This window comes from Myotis myotis, unplaced genomic scaffold (assembly GCF_014108235.1).
Source record: "Myotis myotis isolate mMyoMyo1 unplaced genomic scaffold, mMyoMyo1.p scaffold_m19_p_2, whole genome shotgun sequence".
Lineage (NCBI taxonomy): Eukaryota > Metazoa > Chordata > Mammalia > Chiroptera > Vespertilionidae > Myotis > Myotis myotis.
The window spans coordinates 193,228,347-193,251,547 of NW_023416324.1; the positions used below are offsets into that span (position 1 = coordinate 193,228,347).

A 23,201-nucleotide genomic window follows, 5' to 3' on the forward strand; every position below is an offset into this window, starting at 1 on the left:
AATTTCTTTATTAACATGGGATAACTTATACCAGTGCTTCAGCGGGTTTCCCTGTAATCAGACCTTTGCATAGGACCTGATTCTTTCCATGGGATAGATTTCTAGTTGGGATTTAACTGCTGAATCAAGGCTATGCACACTTAGGGCTTTTGATAACAACTAAAGGTCTGCTTCTGACACATTCTGGAACATAGGGGTTCCTCAAAGGTCAATGCAGAAAACTTTTATGGCCTCAAAGATAGCTTTGACCCCTCCTCTCTCCCAAATCCATTTGCAGTGACAATGCCAACCACCTTAAATGGGTGCCAGGCTGTAAGAGCTTTACCCTCTCATGTACTGCTTTTAGTTTCCTTTTCAGAAGAAATTGAGGCATAGAGAGGTCAGGCAGGTCAACTGGAATCAGCCCTAATAAGCAGTAAATGTGGGGTCATGAGCCTTGACAAGTTGGTCCCAGAATCTATAGTACCCCCAGCTTGGGAGGTGCCTTGATTTATGCATTTATTTATTTATTTTTAATTTATTTCAGAGATGAAGAGAGAGAGAGAGAGAGAGAGAGAGAGAGAGAGAGAGAGAGAGAGAGAGAGAAAACATCAATGATGAGAGAGAATGATTGATCAGCGGCCCCCCCAATGGGGGATCAAGCTCACAACCCAGGCATGTGCCCTGACTGGAAATCGAACCATGATCTCCTAGTTCATAGGTTGATGTTCAACCATTGAACCACACAGGCTGGGCAGGTTTTCTTAAAGTTGAGATATATTGGCGTATAACAATATATTAGTTTTTGGTGTACAACATGATGATTTTATATTTGTATATATTATAAAATCATCACCACAATAAGTCCAGTTAACTTCTGTCACCACACATAGTTATAATTTTTTTTGTGTGATGAGAATTTTTAAGACCGACTCAAATGTACACAATTGATTATTGTATATTGATATTGTGTCCTGAGACTTGAGTGTGTTCACTTATTCTGTGTGTGTGTGTGTTTTTTATAGGAATCTTTAGGGTCTATGTGTGTTTGAATATATGCTTGTAATTTATAAAAGCAACAAGATGGCTTATAAAACGTCTGAGAGAAATAGCATTTTAGGAGAATAATTTATAAGTTATGTAGTCACTCATTCCTCTAGACCAGTGGTTCTTAACCTTCCCAATGCCGCGACCCTTTAATACAGTTTCTCATGTTGTGGTGACCCCCAACCATGAAATTATTTTCGTTGCTATTTCATAACTGATTTTGCTACTGTTATGAATCGTAATGTAAATATCTGATATGCAGGATGTATTTAGGCGACCCCTGTGAAAGGGTCGTTCGACCCCCAAAGGGGTCGCTACCCACAGGTCTAGACCTGTGGTCGGCAAACTGCGGCTCGCGAGCCACATGCGGCTCTTCTTAAGCCTTAGGAGTACCCTAATTAAGTTAATAACAATATACCTACCTATATAGTTTCAGTTTAAAAAATTTGGCTCTCAAAAGAAATTTCAATCGTTGTATTGTTGATATTTGGCTCTGTTGACTAATGAGTTTGCCAACCACTGGTCTAGACTATCACCTGTTTTGGGATTGGACCAAAGCATCAGGAATTGAGTTCCTGTACTACTTTATTCAGACCCCTTGAAAAGTTGTAGTGAGCTGCACTTGGATGCCATTGGCCTGCACTGAGGCTGTCATGTTTAGGAGCTCCATGGAACATAGTTGGTGTAAAGATGGTCGGATGTGTTAGGCTTGACATGACAGTGTCCTCTTTATGAGACTCACAGGACAGGTGTCTGCCAGATCACAGGGCCAGGAAGATTGGTGCTCTGAAGCAACTGGTCTAATTTTTATGTACAAACCAGAATCTTTTAACTGATCTTTGTATTTCCTGCTACAAAAGCCCAGAACTAAGGAATAGCCTTATTTTCCAACTCTTCTTTTCCTATTTGCCTTGGTTTCTTCATTTACTTTTTGGGGGTCTTTTTTGTGTGTCCTTTTTGTAAATGACTTGAAACCAGTTTTGGTGTAAGTTAAAGAATGGCTGGATGGCTGGATGAACAGGTGCATGGTTAAGTGGATGGACAGATGGGATAATTGATGTATTTGTGAGTTGGGTTTTTTTTAATCTTTAAGTTTATCTTCTGGAGCCCTATAAAATACAATTAATTCCATTTCTATAAGTTCGCCTTTTAAATATTTAATGACAGTTATTGTGCCTTGGCTGTCTCTTCTTCAGGTTAAAAATCAGAAATGTTCATATGAAAGCCTGTATATCAGACTCAGTCCCACCATACCTGAGGTGGGTTCCAGTGTCCATTGGGCCAATGCATTTGTCCCCACTTGCCTTCCCCTACCTCCTCAACTTGTATTCTCCCAGCAGCCTGTACCCTCCTCTGCTCCTACAGCCCTGATGTCCATTCTTCAGGACCCACTTCTAAGGCCGCTGCTTCGTCCTTGTCCTCACACACAGCTTCTCTATGACGTCTCAAGGCCCAATATCCCAATTGCCTACTCCAGTGGCCTATCCTTCTGGATCTTCCTACCTTTGTCCCACTAGCATCTCAAGATATCCACACTTCACATTTCCATTTTATTCAGTCTGCCACTATTAACCCTTACTTGCCTGACCAAACCCAATTTCTCTCTTTCTACCCAGGTTTTCACCAACAATGTATCACCTCAACCAAAACCAGCCATAGAGGAAAAAAATGTTTCTTCTTTACTCTTAAATGTACCAATACGCTCATTATTTGTTGATAATGTGTTCCGTGTTTCAGAAGATGCCAACATGCTTTTTTGGGGGCTTTTTTCTTTTTCAGTTAAATAGAGTAAAATGTTACATCAATAAATAAAAATCTTTACAAACAGAAAAAAAACAAACAAAAAAGACCAGATGACAGATTTTTTAAGTTAATTTTTGTTTTTCCTAAAAGTGTTTCTATTCTTAATTCAAATCATTAATGCCCACAGTTAACTGGAAAGGTTTTGGAGTTCCCACAAGTTTATTTGAATTTCACACCAAGAACCCAGTGATGACCATATGTGAATACTCCCACTTGAAATACATGTTCATGCCCCAGGCATAGTTGTTGAGTGCTTCCTATACATTACCTTAATGCTCATGGAAATGAATACCTCATTTGAGGTGGTACTCTCCCCAGTTCATAGATGAGAAACTAGGCTTGGAAAAGTTAAGCAACTTGCTTATGGTCTTATGACTAGTCAATCTGGAGCCCAGAGATTCACTAGGCAGCCCAAGTCTAAGCCAGTCTCTCACTGTCTGAAGTCTTGACAAGCGGTCACACTCCACCAACAGAGTCTTCAGTTAGAAGTGCTTTCTGTCCTTGCCTCAGTGTTGGCTGGGCCTGGGTATTTTGTTCTAATGTCAGAGTCTATGGTTCTCATTTTTATGCAGAGCATACAGAAGCCATCTGTTTCTTTTCTTTTTAAAAAATATTGGACAGGATTCACCAGCTATTTTAAAGAAATGCTTTTTCAATTTTTAAAATTAATAAAGGCAGACCTGGAAGGAGGCACATTCGTTGCTTAAAGAATTGGCTAAATAAGACGGAAAAGGACATTAGTTGAGTTGTTTTTGTTGACCATTTCAGGTTTTATCTAGGAAACATTTCTACATTCCCACAAATAATTTTTTTGAGTTATTAAAGATTCCTGGCCCAGGTTCTATATTTTAATAATATTTCCTTAAAACAGCAAAGAACAAATAATTGCTACCTTATTTCGCCTATGAAAAAACAGAAAGCGATGCTAGTGCGATGCTCTGTAGCTACAGCCACAGCCCTGACGATAAGATATTCTAGGAGGTGAAACTGCACATGGAGAAAGTTAGTGGTTAAGAGGACCAGCTCTGCAGACAGACAGGCTGGATGTACCTCCTGAAACTCCCACTTACCGGCCATGGGCATATGACCCAACCTCTGAGCTGCACTTCTCTCATCTATAAAATGGGCTAAGTGATCCTCAGCTCCTGCTGTGAATTTTAAATGAGATAATAGATGTCAAATGCCTAGCACAGTGCCTGGTATAGGTAAGCATTCTATGAAGTATAGTTATTATTGTTACAGTCATCATGAAAACAAATGAAAAGTGTCACCTCCATAGCAACTACCAAGAATGTATCTAAAGTTGTACACATATTGACATTTTGTTCTTTGGAAGAAAGACTAAAATGTGAATTGCTACCAAATTTTCAGAGCATGCTAGATATAATGATATTTAATAGAATGTGCTAGAAATAATGATAAGGAATTGCCAGAACTCAAATGTAGTATTATACATTTTAGGAATTAACTTATGACATTGTTAATAACAAATAGATTACAGATATTAAAATAAAATTAGGTGTCCACAAAAAGCTTAAAACTCCAAAGCAGAAACTGTAAGGCTCCTCAGAACACTGCTGAAAACACCAGAAGGAAAGGCAAAACTGTGGGAGATGTGGCCGGTATCAGAGTTCCCACCATACCAAAAGAAACGGGAGCAAGTAAACACTGCTGATTTCCACAGAAAGCTTAGAAGCTTGCAAAGCACAAACCAGAGCCAACAAAAACTCTTAAGGATCCTCACAGGAGTGCTGAGGACACCTAAAATAAAACCAGAACCCACAGAAGACCCGCAGCTATCAGGGAGCTCTTGTAAACACCAAAAGAACCAGAGGGGCAAATACATGATGATAATGTCCGCAGAGAGCTTAGGAACACTTGAAAGCAGAATCCAGATCGAGTATAAAATCTAAGAACACTCAGGAGACTGCAGGGGTAACTGAGGACAGTGCAGACTCTGTGGGAGGAGACCTGATTGGCAGCAAAGCGCTTGTAAAAACACCAAAGCAAGCAGTGCAACTAGAAAGCAAGAGCAACCAGAACCCCTTACCTCCCAAGTGGACATCCAGGAAAGATGAAAACCTCACAGGTATCAACAGCTTGTGTAGGACCCAACGAAAAGGCAGAACCAGTGTAAGACCCAATAGCAAATTGTGGACCCAGAAGAGAAGACAATCAACAAGAAACTTAGGTCAGCTCCCAGGGAGAATTGTGAGTTGGCCAAACTGATAGCTAATCACGAAACTTCTGGGAACACATGTGGGGAAGGCTGAACCCATAGGCAGCCGCACAGGCACTGCAGACAAAACACCTAAGGAAAAGGGAAATCAAGTAGGAGACTTGACAGGTGTCAAGAACCTCATGACAACCCAAAGCAGAGATGTGAATCAACAGAAAATCCTACAGGTGTGATAAAACTTAAGGAAAATTCTAAGGTACATCCAGGAGAATATCTGAAAGACATTACAAATACTTATGGCAACTCCAAATTTTGAAAACTTATTCACAGGAAACCCTTTTAGTAAGGATTCAGATATATCAGAGAAATTACAAGAAAAACCTAAAATATCTGTAATAAAAGATGTGAAAAATACGATTCAAGGAAACAAATAGAAAAAAATATTAGAACACACAGAGTGTACACATCCTATATAATAAAAGCCTAATATGCTAAGTGTCTGACCGTTTGACCAGTCGCTATGATGTACACTGACCACCAGGGGGCAGACACTCCAACCGGTAGGTTAGTTTGCTGCTGGGGTCTGGCCAATCAGGACTGGGTGAGACCAGCTGGACATGCCCTGGAGCCCTCCCACAGTCCCTCCCCAGCCCGTGTGAGGAACCCCCATCAGTGCCACTGGTGCACGAATTCATGCACCGGGCCTCTAGTTTTTCAATAAAAAAAATGTAGAAGGCTGTAAACAACTTTTTAAAAAACACCAAAAGAAAACTTGAAGCCAACGGGTATCAGTACTTTATTGAAATCATCAAGAAAAAAGAAAAATGCAATTAAGGACTTCTTGGAACCAAACACTTATGGCAGAATCCAAACAAAAGACACACTGTTTGGAAGTTGACTGTAGTGGACTTTAAGAAATGTTTGATTCAATGAACAAAATAAGGATGGATCAGGAGATCTCAGTCAGGAAAATTCCTCTCGTAATACTTGTGAATATGAATCCAAAACAAATTCCCCTGAAACTGAATACGTGTGGCCAAAGAATCTGCAAGATAGAGTTGGTCAAAGAACAAGACCTACCCTAAAAAACAACAAAAAATTTCAAGAACCTAAACATTCATTTAGTCAAACAGATAACGTGCAAAGATAAATGTAAAGAAATCGGAGCTTGCCCTAACCAGTTTGGCTCATTGGATAGAGCATCGGCCTTTGGATTTAAGGGTTCCAAGATCGATTCCAGTCAAGGTCATATGCCCGGGTTGTGGGCTAGATCCCCAGTGTGGGGTGTGCAGGAGGCAGCCGATCAATTATTCCCTCTTATCATTGATGTTTCTATCTCTCTCTCCCTCTTCCTTCCTCTTTGAAATCAATAAAAAGATAGTTTTTAAAAAGAAAGGAAAGAAGAAAGAAAGAAAGAAAGAAAGAAAGAAAGAAAGAAAGAAAGAAAGAAAGAAAGAGAAAGAAAGAAAGAAAGAAAGAAAGAAAGAAAGAAAGGAAAGAAAGAAAGAAAGAAGAAAGAAAAGAGGAAAGGAAGGAGGAAGGAAGGAAGAATGGAAAGGAAGGAAGGAAGGAAGGAAGATGAAAAAGAAAGAAGGAAGGAAGGAAGGAAGGAAGAAAGAAAGAAAGAATGGAAAGGAAGGAAGGAAGGAAGGAAAAGGAAAGAAGAAGAAAGAAAGAAAGAAAGAAAAGAAAGAAAGAAAGAAAGAAAGAAAGAAAGAAAGAAAGAAAGAAAGAAAAGAATTCTGTGAAGAGCTTCTAAGAAAAAAACTCAGAAGCTAGAGCTGTGAAACAAAAGACAGAAACTGTTACCTCGGTGAAGAAGTAAAACTGGTATAAGTCTACAGGAATCTGATAGCTTGGCTGGTTCAACAGGAGCTGTGCACATGGAAAAAGGTGACAAACCAATAAAGAGTTTGCAAGAAAAAAAGTTAAATCTACAACTGAAGAGAAGATATTTTAAGACCAAGGAAAATAAAATTAATTTTGATCTGGTAAAATCTTTGGTCAATGCAGAAGAGGAAATTCACACAGACCAATATAAAATAGGAGTAAACCCAGACATTTCTAATATTTTTGTCTGATGAAACAAATATAGCCAACAGAGCAGCAGAAAATAAAACTATTGCCAGTTTCTCAGATAAATTGGGTTGTGGGCTTGATCCCCAGTGTGGGGTGTGCAGGAGGCAGCCAATTGATGATTCTCTGACATCATTGATGTTTCTATCTCCCTCTCCCTCTCCCTTTCCCTTCCTCTCTAATATCAATAAAAATATATTTTTAAAAAGCCAAAAAAAAAGATAATCTAGAAGCAGGAATAAAAGTAATGTTAAGCTAGAGGTGTATTCTAGTCTACCCAGTAAAACAGATACCACATCCAGAGGAAGCTGAAGAGGAACCCACACAGAATATCTGTAAGAATGTAAAACCGGAAACCTCCAGAAGGCAGATGCAAATAGAAAACAAAGGAAACACCTTAGAAAAGACTTTTATCCAAAGAACAAACTTTGTGCAAAAGGCCAAGCCAAAACCAGAGTGATGTATCACAGCAAAGATTAACTTGGAATTCTAAGAGATGTGTTTCAGAAGAGTTGAAGAGGGAAAATGTGATAATCTTAGGTTTCATGGCAAGCATAAATATCCTTTACAGTATAATTTTTGTCATAAAATAAGTGATTTCTGTAAGTAAAAGAAAATAAATTAAAACATTTTATAGCTAAAGTATATTCAAAGTATTGGTTTTATTTGACATTTGATTATAGGCAAAATTAAAAAAAAAAAAGGTCAGGTATAAACTTGCCAGTATTCTATTGCTGATTGGTTGTCTGCAACTTAGACTTCTGGAGAGATGGTTAGTGCTGGGTTGCTCAAAGTAAAACAACTCATTGCTATTTCTCTTAATCTGGAAATCCAAATTGATTATGATTTGTGAGATTTTTACAGAAGTCAATGCGGAATATTGTATAAATCTGAACACCATACTCATGTTTGTAACATATCAGGTTTAGCTCTGAATTCTTTTATTAATTCCACTTGAGAGAAACCATATACATGTATTGGACAACATTAAGGTATTGCCTTTTAAACTGTTGAGGCCATTTCCTTAATATTCCCTTTGGCCTTTGCAATTGAATCTTGTTTTCCTTATATAGCACACCTCATGCCATTTGGCACAATTGCCAATGAATGCCATTTTCCATGGTTGAAGCACACCCACATTTGCAGAATGCGGCAATTAATGGCTTCTTAAAACTATCCTTCTATCTCAAGATGACATTTTCCCCTTGGTTATGATATTGAATGCCAATAACAAATTGCTTTGAAGCAACTGGTGATATTATGTGATTTAGAAAATCAATCATGTTCTCTTACATTCCAGATGGACTTTTACCATATCCAGGACCATTATTTCCCTTCTCATGAGCAGTCAGTGGAAATAAAATACGCTTGAAATGTTTTCATCTGTGAATTACTTTGATAGTTGAAAGCCAGGAGTTAAGGCTTAGTTAATACTGGGGAACTGATACTCTCAGGTGGTTTTGGTTAAAATGTGTACATATGTAGCAAGCAGCCTTGCAAAAATTATCAGTCACAGACCATCCTCCACAGTAACACTCTCTCTCTCTCTCTCTCTCTCTCTCTCTCTCTCTCTCTCACACACACACACACACACACACACGCGCGCGCAAGAGAATAACTAGTTTCTACATTAGTAACTATTTTCTGCAGTTGTATTTTCTACTGGTACTATGTAATAAATAACTTCCAGGCAAAATCTGTAAAACTGAACACCCAGATACTGACCTTAGCACTTTAAAAATGTTTCTATCCAGGTATTCTAGCACTGTGAACACATACATTCTGTGTGTATTATCCTGATATATTACATATGTGTGTATTACCATGAGACATGTTGAAAATACACTAATAAAAACAGTTCTTGAGATATCTTCCCTACAAAATAATGCCTGAACAAATTGTGTCTGGTAAATCAATGAAATGCAAAATCAAACGAACCAGAAAAGCCCCACAAAGTGGAGTCAAACTCATTTTTATTCAACTGAGGGATGTGAATAAAAGCTTGTGTGGCGTACAGGGAAAAAACAAATGGAAAACTTGTCATTTTAAAAATCAGGAGAACCTCATTACATGATTGGTATTACATTATAGACATTCTGATTTTTTTAGGGAAACGGTCCATAGTTCACATAGAGAAATATACTTGATCCAGATTATAAGTGTGTTTTTAATAAAGTTTTGCTGTAAAGTTCAAGATGTTAGTAGCAACAACATATAGGATATACTTTATATGCTTGGATGCTTATGTTGACATTTCAGATATGGGTGAATTTTAAGAAGTGTCTAAAACAGTGTACTCTCAAAGGATAAATCATTTAAAAGAATATGGCAACTTTCCAGTTTGATTGGTGGGTAGTATGGATAGTCACATGTAGCTAAAATTTATACTGTTTGAGAAACATAAATATATAACATGATTTCATTAAATCATGTACCATTCTCAATTGATATTGTCTCAGCTCCTGATGCTTTTGCCAATTCCCAGCTTAAAACTGCTTTTAAATGACAAAGATACACATTTCATATTTTAATACAACACCATATAGTCACACATCTGATAAAATTTGCACAGGAAAGATTTTAATGTTTTTCTCTTTTAATACACTTCAGAGGATATTAAGGACAGGGTCATTAGCTTTTGAAAGTTTAGAGTAAACCATCCTCTTTTAAAACAATTCAGATATTTTAAGATTTTGCAGGATTGTCAGACTTTTTCAATCCTAAGAATGTTTGTTTCTAGGTACACATGTGAAGTCCATGTATGTAATCTTTCTTAATGTCAATACTCATCCTCCCTCAAGCAGAGAAACCTCTTTTGTTTTCCTTCTTTCCTTTTCACGATAATCATGAGCACTAGTAATTATATGGCATACCAGATGTGTATTGCACATAGACAATATGTATATGTACATTAACATAATGCATTTTAATATCTTACCATTTTCTTAAAGGACATTTTATAGAATGGTAGAACTGATACAATGACATTTTTTTTTCCTTAAGAAAGGCTGAATGAATCCTTCTGTAGTACATTACTGCACAAAATGGCTTTAAACAAAGTTACAAGTCACAGTAAGTTCTTATATTTTGTATCATGTTGTGGGATGTATTCCAAATGGAATATGGAGGGGAAAGTGCATGGCATCGTGCTTCATGGCATGGCATATATGTATCATATAACTATGTAGTAAATGATACAATGAAGACTTAGACTACATAATGTATAGTTATTATAAAAGTTATATATTATGCCACAGTACTAAAAATAAAATTTATTCTTCTCAAATAGTGAAAATAAGATATCCTTCATGTTGTCACATGTTTCCTCATTCGATCATGCCTCCTTTTCCCCCGTTGTAAATGAAATAATATCCAACGTTTTATTAAACAATAATGAGAGGGTGGGCAATTTCTGGGCCATTAAGGCCTATAAAAGATGATAAAACAATGCTCTTGTCATTAATTGCAGAAATACCACCCTGACACGTTCAATACATGGTAAAAATATAAAAATAAAAGACAAATATAAATATATTCTCAGTTACTGAAAAAAATCAAAGTCCAACTGTACTTTCTTACAGATAATGGTCTTGGATACACGCAATTCCTGTATCTTGAATTAGGTACAGCAACTAACAGGAGATCACGGGTATTCCCCCACCAAACTGTGAGCCATCAGCTGTGACTCTGCTTGGCCGGGAAGACACGCAAGGGTTTGGGGGTTCTTCTCAAGGGAGGCATTGGGTCACACCCTACGTGCTCTTTCCCAGCTGCTGTCTCCAGTCTAGGCTCGCCCCATACCCCTCCTCGCCCTCCACCCATCCCGGGAGACCGTGACCTGTCCTGCAGAGGGACAGGAGTGGAACTTCATCCCTTCCCCCTCATCCCTAATGGATGCTGCCCTTCTCCGGACCGACGCGCCAAAGGGCTCACGTGTTCTCTGATTCGGGAAGCAGGCACTTACAAGGGAACACAATCCGAAGGCGGGGACCATCCTTCGAAGTTGCGCTCTGGCCTGGTCTGCGGCCCTTCCCCCGCCGCGCGCGCCTAACGTTTCCTTGAACCGAACGAAACGTAGGGAAACTTAAGATCGAGAGGGAGAGTGTGACCCCCATCCGGTCGCCTGGCGATTGGGCGATTGGCCCGGGGTGGCCGGCGAGGTCTGAGGCAGTTGTTGGCGGCCACGGCCATCCCGGCCGTGCGTCCCACCCGCAGCCCCCAGCCCAGTTCGGTCCTCGAGCGGCCCCGTCCCGGGCGCTCAGATGAGCGGGAAGCGGCCCTCGGCGCCGTCGTGCTCCCCGGTGCCGCCACTTCGCGGGCGGCCGAGCACCGACACGGGCAGCACGACCTCCCCGGGGCTGAGCTGCTGCAGCCGCATGGACTCCTCGTAGGTGGGCAGGTACTTGACCTCCTCGTAGCTGGGCAGCTGCAGGAAGGCGGGCGAGACTAAGCGCAGCTCGTGCTCGGAGGCGCAGGAGGGGACCAGGAACCCGCCGCCCCGGCCCCGACCGCCGCTGCCACCACTGTCCAGCAGCGAGTCCTGGGAGCCGGCGGCGGCCTCATCCCGCAGCAGCGCGGGCGAGTCGTCGTCGTCGGGCGGCCCCGCGGCTCCCGGCGGCCCGGCGCCCCCGGGCGGCCCGGGCCGCGCCTGCCCGCGGGGGTACCTGCGGGGGCTGGGGCAGATGATGCGCTGCAGAAAGTAGCCGATGGCGAAGAGGACGAGCAGGATGAGCAGCCCGGAGAGCTTGCGCACGAACCAGCCCACGTTGTCGAGGAAGGCGTGCAGCGGCAGCTTGCAGCAGCGCACGGCCGTGGCGTTGGCCGCGTCGCAGCAGCGCTCCCGCTCGCCGCACGCCAGCTCCGCGCAGCCCCCGCCGCCCCGCGAGGGCGCCACCAGCGCCAGCGCCAGCAGCAGCAGCAGGGGCAGCAGCGGTGGCGGCGCCGGCGCCACCGACAGGCCCTCGGCCATGACCCCAGGTCCCCACATGGCCGGCGCAGACGGTCGCTAAGGTCCGGGACGGGGGTTTGGGGAAGCCGTCCGTCCGCGTATCCGCCGGCCCCTCCCCGGGCGCTCTGCTCGGGCCCCGCGCCGATCCCGCGCCTCCGCTCCCCGCGGCCGGAGAGTCCTCACTTGGCCACGCTGGGGCGGAAGGAGGAGCCCGAGGTGCGCCGGGGCTGCGGGAGGCGGCCGCTCCTCGTCGCCGGGGCCGCTTCCTGAGCTTCTGCCCTTAAACCCGCGCGCCCAGCCGCGGGGGCTAGGCGCCGGGCGTCCGGAGCCGCCCAAGATGGCAGAAGCCGGCCGCGCGGGGCCGCTGCGGGCATCCTGGCCCGGCCCGCTGCGCTCTCCCGAGTCCTCGCGGCCGCCCTCGGGGGCTGGAAGGGTTAACACTCCGCGTTCAGCCCCGGAGCGCCCCGATCTTGATTAATTCAGCCGTCGCGCCCTCCCCTCCAGACGGGCGGGGGCGCTTCCTCGCGTAGGTGTCTAGGTTTTAAGTGATTGGATTTCCCCAGGAATGTTAAATTGACTTGCGACTGGGATTCGCTTACCCATCCTTTTTTTTGGTGATCTTTCTGATTAAAAATGGATGATGGCCATTAATGACGAGCGCGGCCCCGCAGCCGTCCCAGAGCTTGGGGGGCAGGGTAGTTGGCACCCCCGGGAGACCTGAGCTGATCAAAGAATCCCCGGGAGAGGCTCGGGCCACAGGCACCTCTGAAGTTTCCCCAGAGGGGTAGGGGGAGTCCTCTGACGAGATGACCCGAGTGGGGCAAGGAGAGGAGAAGGGGGCGCCTATTTCCCCAGCGGCTCTTCCAACAACCCCACCCCAACCTCCCACCCCCTGCTACGCTGGAGGCACAGAGCAGGGATTTGGTCTGGGGTAGAAGGAGGCCTCTCTTCCCGCCTAAATAACAGCTCTGTGAAATATCAAAGGGGAGTTGTAAGTGGTTGGCAACGTTCCTGAACATTGATCGGCGTCTAAAGGGTCTTTTTCAAGGTTATTCTTATCTGCAAAGCTTGCCTTTAAAAGGAGCGTCCGTGCTCCCGCTGAGCACGTGGGGGCAGAGTACCTTCCCTTGAGCCTCCACTCCCTGCAGCAGCCCCTCAGTGCCCAAGGCAGGAAGGACAGTGAGACGGGCGCATCTGCTGGGTGGTGGCCTTATGGGCGCATCTGCAGGGTGGTGGCCTTATGGGCGCATCTGCTGGGTGGTGGCCTTACGCAGCCCCTCAGAGCCACACCGCGGAGAAGCAGGAGTTTGCCCTGTTATTAAGGCAGACTGAGACAGACACTCTTCTTCGTAGGATTAGAATTTATTCATTCCTCCAACCCCCTTAAGTACTAGGACCCTTCTAGGGAAACCAAACAGGAAATTCCACAGTCGCTGAGAGAGAAAAAACTAAAAAAGCAAAGGAAAAATATAGACACAAGATTCAGCCGTAGGTCGGATAAAAGTAAAGATTTCCCTTGGAGAAAGTCACACTGTATCTCCCTAATAATCTTACGGACCAAGCTTTAGGGGTGGTGGTTTGCCTCGGCTGAATGGAAACATTTAAAATATTTCTGCTGTTGGGAACCTGACTGTCTCACAGTCCAAAACAATCCGTTCTCCTCATGGAGAATCTCCTAAGTGTCTCAGACAAGATAACTTCATGGGAAGCGCAGCCAATGAGCACCGGTCCTTTCTCAGCTGCCCAAAGCCACCGCATTTCTCTGTGCCATGGTCTGTTTCCCTGTAGGGAGACTAGACTTTTTGTGTAATGCCTGATCAGCAAGGGTTTTCAAACTGGTAAGATAACGGGATGGAAATGATTCATTTTACAACAATGGAAATTGTGTTATTCTTTCATTCACCCATCCTTTTGCCAAATTTACACTAAACGGTTTCTATTCATGGGGTAAATACAGGTTTGCACTCCCAGCTGCTACTAAATGGAGGCAAGGAGAGATTCCAGGTGGGGGGAGGCAAAGGGTACTTTCTTCTCTGATCCTGACTTGTTCTTACTTTCCCAAAGGAAAAAGAAAGTTAATGATTTCAAACAATCCCAAGGATGAAGGCAGTTCATAGCCTGAGATGGGCTTTAAGCAAAAGTTGAAAATATATAAATACCACTTTAGGTTTTTATTATCTGACCCTTTAGGGTTTCTGCTAGTAGTAGTGGGAACAATGGCAAAATAAAGGGGGAGTTGCATGGTTGATGATAGGTAGGAAACAGTGCCCTATTTACTGTTATTTTGAAATTACTACGGAGCATTTAAATGGCTTCATTTCTGTCTGCTTTAAGGATTAGAATTTGTTTGTAGGATATTAGGACACAGGACAACACAGATCTTATAGAAAATGAAAGCTTGGCAGAGTTATATAAAAACAGAAAAGGATGAGGTCTTCAAAATAAGTAGGGAAAGGATTTTTATTTGATTTTTTTTTCTTTCCAAATTGATAGCCCCAAAGCATCATCCATTAAGGGCCCACTACAGAAACTGGCGCCTCTTTATTTCTTCTCTGATCTCTCAGTCTCACTTAATTCACTTTTATTTGTAATGTAACTTATTGTGTACAATCTTTTGAAGGAAGGAAAAGAAACCTTATAGCTTTAAAAGCCCCAGAAAGACATGATCTTCATTACTCAGCGTTCTTATTCTTTATATTTGTTTAATGCATGAATGGGGTACACCTAGCTCCCAGAAAGTCATAAATTCAAGCTACTTAGTAAGGAGGTTGGAATTTAATTATATGTTCCATAGAATAATTGAAAGATAAGGAAGATCACAATGTAAAAATAAAACTTTATTTATTTTTTTAAATACTTGGCACCAAATAGTGCTTAAATACGTGTGTGCAAGAGAAAAACAGATGGGAGATGGGGACTGACTTTTATCCAAAAAGCATGGTGTCTTGGAGTATAGCATGGTAAAAATTAGAAACATTCACTGCTTTATCTTGCTATAGTGCTTGAATAATCTTTTTTTTTATTATTGCTTAAAGTATTACAAAGGGTATTACATATGTGTCCTTTTTTTCCCCCCGCCCTTGACAGTCCCCTGGCCTCCCCTAACCCCCAGTGTCTTATGTCCATTGGTTATGCTTATATGCATGCATACAAGTCCTTGAATAATCTTTTTTGAAAATTTTATCTTCCTCCCTTATTTACACTCATATGAATGAATGCCTAATGAGCCAGCCTTTTCAACTTTTTAGAACAGAAGAAAGTAAATAGAATGTAACAAAACTGGCTGCTGTTTTACCTGTGCTTCTGGGAGCTGAGAGCTTGAGAAAGACTGGGAGACCCCATCATGCACTTTCTGTTCTATGGCATCATACCTGGTCCAGAGGGAATTTCTATCGGAACTCCCCTGACTGTGAACTCGTGCCTTCAAGCCTGGGAAGCAATAGCTCTGCCCTTTTCGTGTCCCTTCTTCAAAATGTCTAAACAGGGGGCACTTGGGACCTTGTAAACAAACTAGTCCCTGAGAACCACCTAGTCCATGAGAACCCCGAATTTGGGGTGTGCAGCATATCCCCTTACTACTAATTTGGTGTTAAAGTTGATCTGTCAACCTCCTCATGTTAGTTTTCCTTTCATGTGCTATGTGTCCTCCCTGAGCAACAATAAATTAAGGGTGTTATTGTGACTAGCATATATTTGCATAAATGTGCCTACCCAGAAATGATTTGATCTGAAATCATCTGTTTAAAGTTCTTTTCAGATCGGATTTCTTCCCTCACTCATTGAATAAATATTTAACGAAGGCCCAATGGTGCGGAGCATTCTGCTCTCTTCTGGGGATACTATGAAACCAAACTGTTCCCTGTGCTTGGGGGACACTAATCAGTCATGTTAATGACTCACTAATTCCTAACAATGATCAATGATTATAAAGAAGGGTAGGGTCGCCCAGCTGGCGTGGCTCAGTGGTTGAGTGTCTGAACCAGGAGGTCACGGTTCAGATCCCGGTCAGGGCACATGCCCAGGTTGCGGGCTCCAGCCCCAGTGTGGGCGTGCAGGAGGCAGCCAATCAATGATTCTCTCTCATCAGTGATATTTCGATCTCTCTAGCCCTCTCCCTTCCTCTCTGAAATCAACAAGAATATATTTAAAAGAAGAAGAAGAAGTGCAGGGTCTTCTGAGTTTTTACACTGGGTATGATTTGCACAGCAGAGAGATGGGGTGTCAGCTGGAAAGACCTCCCTGAGAAAGTGCTGCTTGAGAAAGGACAAGGTGAACAGAAAGGCTCCAGGCAGAGGAAACCTCATGGAACAAGTCCCTGGGATGGGAAGGCCCTTCATGTGACATCTCTTATGTTTGGGGCAAAACCTGTGTCATTTCTACCTCAACCATTGAGACTCTCTCCTAGGTTAGCCTTAAGCAGAGTCAGGCCACCCCTGCTATTCTATTTTAAACCAAACCTGGTTCTCTGCAGGGCTCTGTCACAGGCTGTACCTGATAGTTACCTCTGCGTTTGCTGAATTTCCCCTAGGAGGCCAGGAACCTGTCGACGCTTCCTGTCTCTCCATCTCCACACCCCTTCCTTGCAGTGGAGTTTGATTTTCTTTCAACTTTATGAGTTGGCAGCTTGGTGACCAAAGGCTTCTCCAAGCCAACTGCTTGAACAAGAGAAAAGTCAACGTGAGATGGTTTGTGTCTTTTGTTCAAATTAGGCACAAAAGGACGCGCCGTAGAACTCTTTCTCCCACGCTTGAAGTTAGAAACTGAAGGTTGAGTACTCTCAGGCCCGTATTATTTTCGTAGTGTAATAAAGTGCAGACATTACACTATGAACATAAGATATACATTTGTATTTGGACTCTCAGCTTTGCACAACACTTCCGCATCCATTGTCTTGTTTTCTCCTTCCTGCATTCCTGCGAGATGAGTTGAAGTTATTATCATCCCTTTCTCCAGCTGCCACGAGGTTAAAGCACCCGAATCATGGAGCAAATTGGTGGCAGCACCGAAACAGGAATGCAGCCGAGGCTTGTGGGCCTGAGTCTAGCTCAGAAGGGTGGGCGCACACCTCACTTGCTCACTGACTGGGGCTGGGCCCAAGGGATCCTGTGGAGGGGGCACTTGTCTTAGCCTCTGACAATGTCTGATGCATTAAGAGGCCAATTATAAGCAAAATGTCTGAGACTTGAGCTGGACTCTGTTCTAGACCATGAATATGAGGTTTTTCTGAGGAAATAAAGCTCATATTTCTGTTACTTTGTGGCCACTGTCGGTAACCCATTAATAATGATTTAGGTACTAATGTGTTGGGCCAACTATTTTTGTATGCATTTCTGCAAACAAAAAATAAATTTTCCTCCTTTGTTATATTCCATTCTTTATGCATGAACTAAGCCATCTAATGCTCATCAGTATTCTAAAGGTATATGCTTGGAGAAATAAGGATGTATTAGGTTCTGAAAAAAATGAATATACAATATTATTTATCAGTGACTTCTATATTTGTGTTGCTTTGTAACAAGTTATCAGTTTATTCCTCCTGGCAAACTTTCTCTTTTTTTCCTGCAGATATGAAAACCAAACCATATACATTATGAGACACATTTAGTGAGGCCAAGAAGATCTGAAATGAGGATTTCCGTTATATCAGTTGAATTAATTTTTTTTCTCACTCATGCTTTTTAAATGGCCCGATTGTTATCGTTAGAATGTATTTATTTGTCAGTAGGCTCCCATTGGCAGAAAATGCTCACATTGGCAGAAAAATCATATAGCATGAAATTATTTCATAAGGTGAAATAATTCTATAAGGTGAAACATTTTTACACGCCATTATTTAAACTTGAAACTAGTAATGTACTCTTTCCCTCCCTTTCGTTACAAGGGGAAAATGGCTTGTTACTATCTTGCTCTCACTGTTCCCTGTGAACCGGGTGGAGTGTGAGGAGCCCGTGCTTACTCAGCATCTTGCCCACGACTTTATAGTCAAGGGCAGCAGTGACTCAGAGCCGGCCATTAGTCCTGGAGCAGGGCTGTGGTCCATCCTACTTTTTTTTTTTTTTAAATCCTCACCCGAGGATATTTTTCCATTGATTTTTAGAGAGAGTGGAAGAGAGAGGGAAAGACAGACAGAAATCTCGATGTGAGAGAAACACATCGATTGGTTGCCTCCTGCATGAGCCCCGACCAAGGCCCGGCTGGTGAGGAGCCTGCAACCCAGGTAAGTGTCCTTGACCGGAATCGAACCCGAGACCCTTTGGTCCACAGGCCAACGCTCTATCCACCGAGCCAAACTGGCGAGGGCTACCCAGCATCCTACTTTTAACATTTAATGGCATGGAATAACTGTCTTCCAAGACACTTGCCTTAAAAGATTGTGAATATATGCAAAGCCTATAGACACAGACAACAGTGTGGTGATGGCCAGAGGGAAGGGGGCCTGGTGGCTGGGTGGAAGTGGGCAGAGGGAGGCGGGGGAGGGGGGGAATGGGGACATCTGTAATAACAATAAAAATAAAGTTAAAAAAATAAAATTATTTCTAAAGTTAAAAAAAAGGAGACTGTGAATCTAGCCCAAATGTCCAAAATTTCCCTTAACTATTTTCATTGCAGATTTATTAACTGTGAATTTTAAAAGGGCCTTTCAGGTACAATCATAACATTCCTTTTCATCTGTAGTCTCCACTCCTTTCTCCCTGCACCTCCGCTTCAGTAAAGGACTATCTGATACAGCTACCAACCCCCTGATTTAGAGAGTTTTGCCCTCCCCTTCCTTCCCCTCCCCTCTTCTCCCTTCCCCTCCCCTCCCCTCCCCTCCCCTCCCCTCCCCTCCCCTCCCTCCCCTCCCCTCCCCTCCCCTCCCCTCCCCTCCCCTCCCCTCCCCTCCCCTCCCCTCCCCTCCCCTCCCCTCCCTCCCCTCCCCTCCCCTTCCCTTCCCTTCCCTTCCATCTTCATCGGTCAAAACCACGTAAGACAGAACTTCAGTGTCACCTCCTTTCCAAAATCTCATGCATCCCCAAGCCCACCTTCCCAGATAGAAGTCATCTCTTCCCCTCTTCTTGGAATGCCCTTCACACCGTCTCCCATTTGTGGCGACTCTCATTTTCTCCCTCCTATTTCAGGTGGTTATGTTTATGTCTTAATCAGGGTTTCCGGAAATGAGCTCATGGCAGAGGCTTTGTGTCTGTGCTTCTGCAGAACAGTGGTTCCCATCATTCTGTGTGCTGGCCCCCTTTTGACGACATGGGGAGGCTCACTGGAAGGGTTCCCCTGGACACATGTTACACCCCCACCCGCTGCTGTGTGGTTATTTGAACACAGCTCCTCCCTGCCTGCCTGGGCTCTGTAGGAAACTCACAAGGCAAAGCTCTCCCCTCTCCTGCCAGCGTGTCATCCTCTGTCATCCCCGTTCGCTGTTGGTCAATCTTCCTCCTGCCGCCGTGAGTCCAGGACCCAGACCGGTCATGTCCCCTGGGACAGGCCTCACCATTCCCGAGTGGGGCTCAGCTCGAAGGACATGAGCTGCTCAGGGCTGGGAGTGCACCTTGAAGACCTTGCAGGACTCCAGGACGTCATGGCCACCTGGTGTAGGGACCTCTGCCTTGGCAGCGTGTATGTGGTAAGTGCTGTGTGCACTTTTATGGAACTAACTTACCCAAGTTTCCGACTCTGTTTCTATTTTCAACATGTCCTCTTCTCTTTGAGTAAGAATTCCAAAGAGTAAGTTGCCTCTAACTTCCCTTCTCTGCCAGACTTGTCACCCCTAACTGCCCTCCCTCCCCTGCCGGCCTGGTTGCCCCTAACCGCCTCTGCCTCAGCCCCTGCCACCATGGCTTTGTTCGGAAGGATGTCTGGAGGATGGCCAGAAGATGTCCAGTCTAATTAGCATATTACCCATTTATTAGTATAGATATATATATTTCAGAGAGGAAGGGAGAGGGAGAGAGGGATAAAAACATCAATGATGAGAGAGAATCTTTGATCAGCTGCTTCCTGCAGGCCCCCACACTGAATTGAGCCCACAAGCTTGGCATGTGCCCTTGACCAGAATCAAACCCCGGACCCTTCAGTCCATAGGCTGATGCTCTATCCACTGAGCCAAACCGGCCAGGACAGTGCTTTTGTTTTTAGATCATTCTTCAACCTTCACAGCTCTGCCCTGTATCACAGGACAGCTGATCCTAGGTGGTGCATTTCCCCGTTCTCAGGATTTTGGCTGGGTTCAGCAGTGGGGGAGTGGTCTGCAGTGGGTAACCCAGCTGCCAGGTTCTCATAAGAACACTTCCCGCTTCCCACTTTTGTTAATCTCCAGACTGCTTTCCCATCACCTGGGGGTTCTTAGCTCTTCCTGTGTACTCAGTTCCTCGTATTTAATTTAATTCTCTTTGTTTTAAATACTCAGAGTGGTTTGTTTTTCTGGTTGGACTTTGACACGTTGCCCCTGAAACACCTTCTCCAGCTCTAGGGGTACAAAGATAACACATTATCTGATTCCTCAGCTTCTACAGATTGAAGGAAGCAGTGTTCCCCGCTCTGTTGCCTAAGACTAGGCCTATTTCTCCCACCCATCCACGTGGAAAAGTTGGCTTCAATGGCCAGTGACGGCAAACAGCGTTAGTACTGCCCTATGAGCAGGGGTACACTCTCTGGGTCTGCATTTCTTCACCTGTAAGATGAAGGGTATAGTAACACCTACCTCATAGAATTGTTGTATTAAGTGAATATATACGTACAAAGGACGGAGAGCACTGCTTGGCCTAGTGTGAGTTCTGCATGCGTGAGCCGTGATTATTCAGCCCCAAAGAGGGCATCATCTTTCCTTGCCTGTTAGTTTGATTCTGAAAATGGTCAGGTACAAAGCTAATTTGTTTTGGGGTTCTCATGACTTGATTAGATTTGTAACTTGTCTTCCTGAATCAGCCAATGACAAATGGAACCCATTAACTTTGTAGAATTTAATATTTGGCCCTGAGCTTTGTCACTGGCAGTGCTATTGAAATTAGTCCCATAAATTTGTTACTGCCTTTGGAAAATGGTTATAAGCATTTTGTCTCTTATGAAGTTCTCCCTTTTGAATGATTTCTTTTATAATTCAGTAAAAAAAGAAAAAGGAAAAAAAGCCTTGTTTTCCTTATGAACCTGCTACAGTTTTGTTTTGTTTTTTTAATCACAGTAACTATGTAAATGACCATAAATCCCTTTTTTGCTTTAGTTGCTGGGGAGCTCACACCTAAAGTTAAAGTTAATTATTATGTTTGTGCCAGTGCCCCCCTCCCCATTTATGTTTCTTCTTTAATATGGCCTTGGTTTTCTAATTCGATTTATTTTTGTTTACATTTCTATTCATATTTTCCCATTTATAATAGTAAGTTACAGCATAGTCTTTGTGGAATAAGATGTGACATACATAAATAATACTAAATTTTGTAGGGATTTTGAGAGTATGTTGTGAATTTTCCATCATGTTATTCTGCATCATCAAATGTTTTTAGAAATTAATCTCAAGGTAAAAATTATAGTCTTAGGTAGCTCTGTTTCTCAGCATGAACTGTCTTGGGAAGCTGAAGTGGTTTCAGTCATCTTTATTTCAGGCTCAATTATAATAACATTTATCAAATTCATGATAAAGCATGAATTCTATGAGATGTCATTGTTGTTTGGAAAAAGGTTTTGTGGTCAACTGTTTAGGAAATGCTCAGTTACAGAAAATTTCCACTGCCATTTTTTTTTCTTAACTGAAACTCTAGTTAATACTCTGGGGAACTAGGGTTCTCCAATATTGTTGAATTTTCCATAGACTGGGTTTTGTCTATATAATGCAGGCAAGTGCCACTTTTTCCAAAAGAAAATCTGAAAGGGCTGTTCACCATCAATTAAAAGCATTCCTTGGAATCAAGGAATCTTGAAGATTTCTTAATTTAAAAAAATTCATCTTATGTAATAATAAAAGCAGATTCTTTGAAAGTAAATGCACATTTTTTTGTGCTGGGCCCGCACTGTTTTTGCTTAGATGCAGCGGTTCTCAACCTGTGGGTCGCGACCCCTGAAAATACATCCTGCATATCAGATATTTACATTACAATTCATAACAGTAGCAAAATTACAGTTATGAAGTAGCAACGAAAATAATTTTATGGTTGGGGGTCACCACAACATGAGGAACTGTATTAATGGATCACGGCATTAGGAAGGTTGAGAACCACTGGCTTAGAGTCTACTAGTCTGAACAGAAATATACAATCAATGACCATGTCACTAATGTGACATTTAAACTGTTCAATATCATGGGGGCACAATTAGTTTTAGACACAGATTAAAAATGAATCTAGCCCTAGCTGGTTTGGCTCAGTGGATAGAGCATTGGCCTGCAGACTGAAGGGTCCCAGGTTCAGTTCTGGTCAAGGGCACATGCCTGGGTTGCAGGCTCAATCCCCTGTAGGGGGCATACAGAAGGCAGCCGATCAATGATTCTCTCTCATTGATGTTTCTGTCTCTCTCCTTTCCTCTCTGAAATCAATAAAAATATATTTTAAAAAAATGAATCTAAGAATAAAGTTAAAGGGATCAAGTTGTGAATATAAGAATTTTTTAATGACATGCTTAGGAAACTAAAGTAATCACTTTTGAGTGCTTTTCCATATATAAATTTCAAACATGAGGCATAATTTTATTAAGATTGACAAGCCTACTCTATAATTAAAGCAGTTCAGAAAGACATTTAACAGTGATTTACTTTTTCCTAAATCTGAACAAAATGGATACTGCTATTTGAAGCATCTAATACTACAGCATTCTGGCTGCCTGATTTTGTTTGGTTCCAGAGAGTACGGTGTGCTGGCCACAGAATTCTAGCTTGCACTGTTCATGTGGACGTTTATTCCAGAGAGCTGACATCCTCTTCCAGCACAGTTTTCCTGCAATAACCAGAATCATGCAGCTAGCATTTGCTTTATGCTTAACATTTTCAAAATGCTTACACCTATGCTATCTTGTTTGTTATAACAACAAGATGGACCAGGAAAGTGTTAGACAGGACAGTTCTGCTGGGTGGTTAGAAATTCAAGCCAGGGAGTCAGATAGACAGGGTTTTAGTTCTGTGACCTTGAGCAGGTCACCCAAGGACTCCAGACCTGTCTGCTCCTCCATAAAATGGGAGTAATAATAGAATATAAT

At 43.0% G+C, this 23,201-nt stretch overlaps 1 protein-coding gene across 1 annotated transcript; it reads right to left on the minus strand.

Annotated features, from left to right (window-relative positions):
- Positions 1 to 9,040: 9,040 nt before the first annotated feature.
- CUNH3orf80 (chromosome unknown C3orf80 homolog) lies at positions 9,041 to 12,780 on the minus strand. Its single transcript, XM_036352326.1, has one exon. The coding sequence runs from the start codon at positions 12,069 to 12,071 to the stop codon at positions 11,343 to 11,345; it is 729 nt and encodes a 242-aa protein (XP_036208219.1). The 5' UTR covers positions 12,072 to 12,780; the 3' UTR covers positions 9,041 to 11,342.
- Positions 12,781 to 23,201: the final 10,421 nt, after the last annotated feature.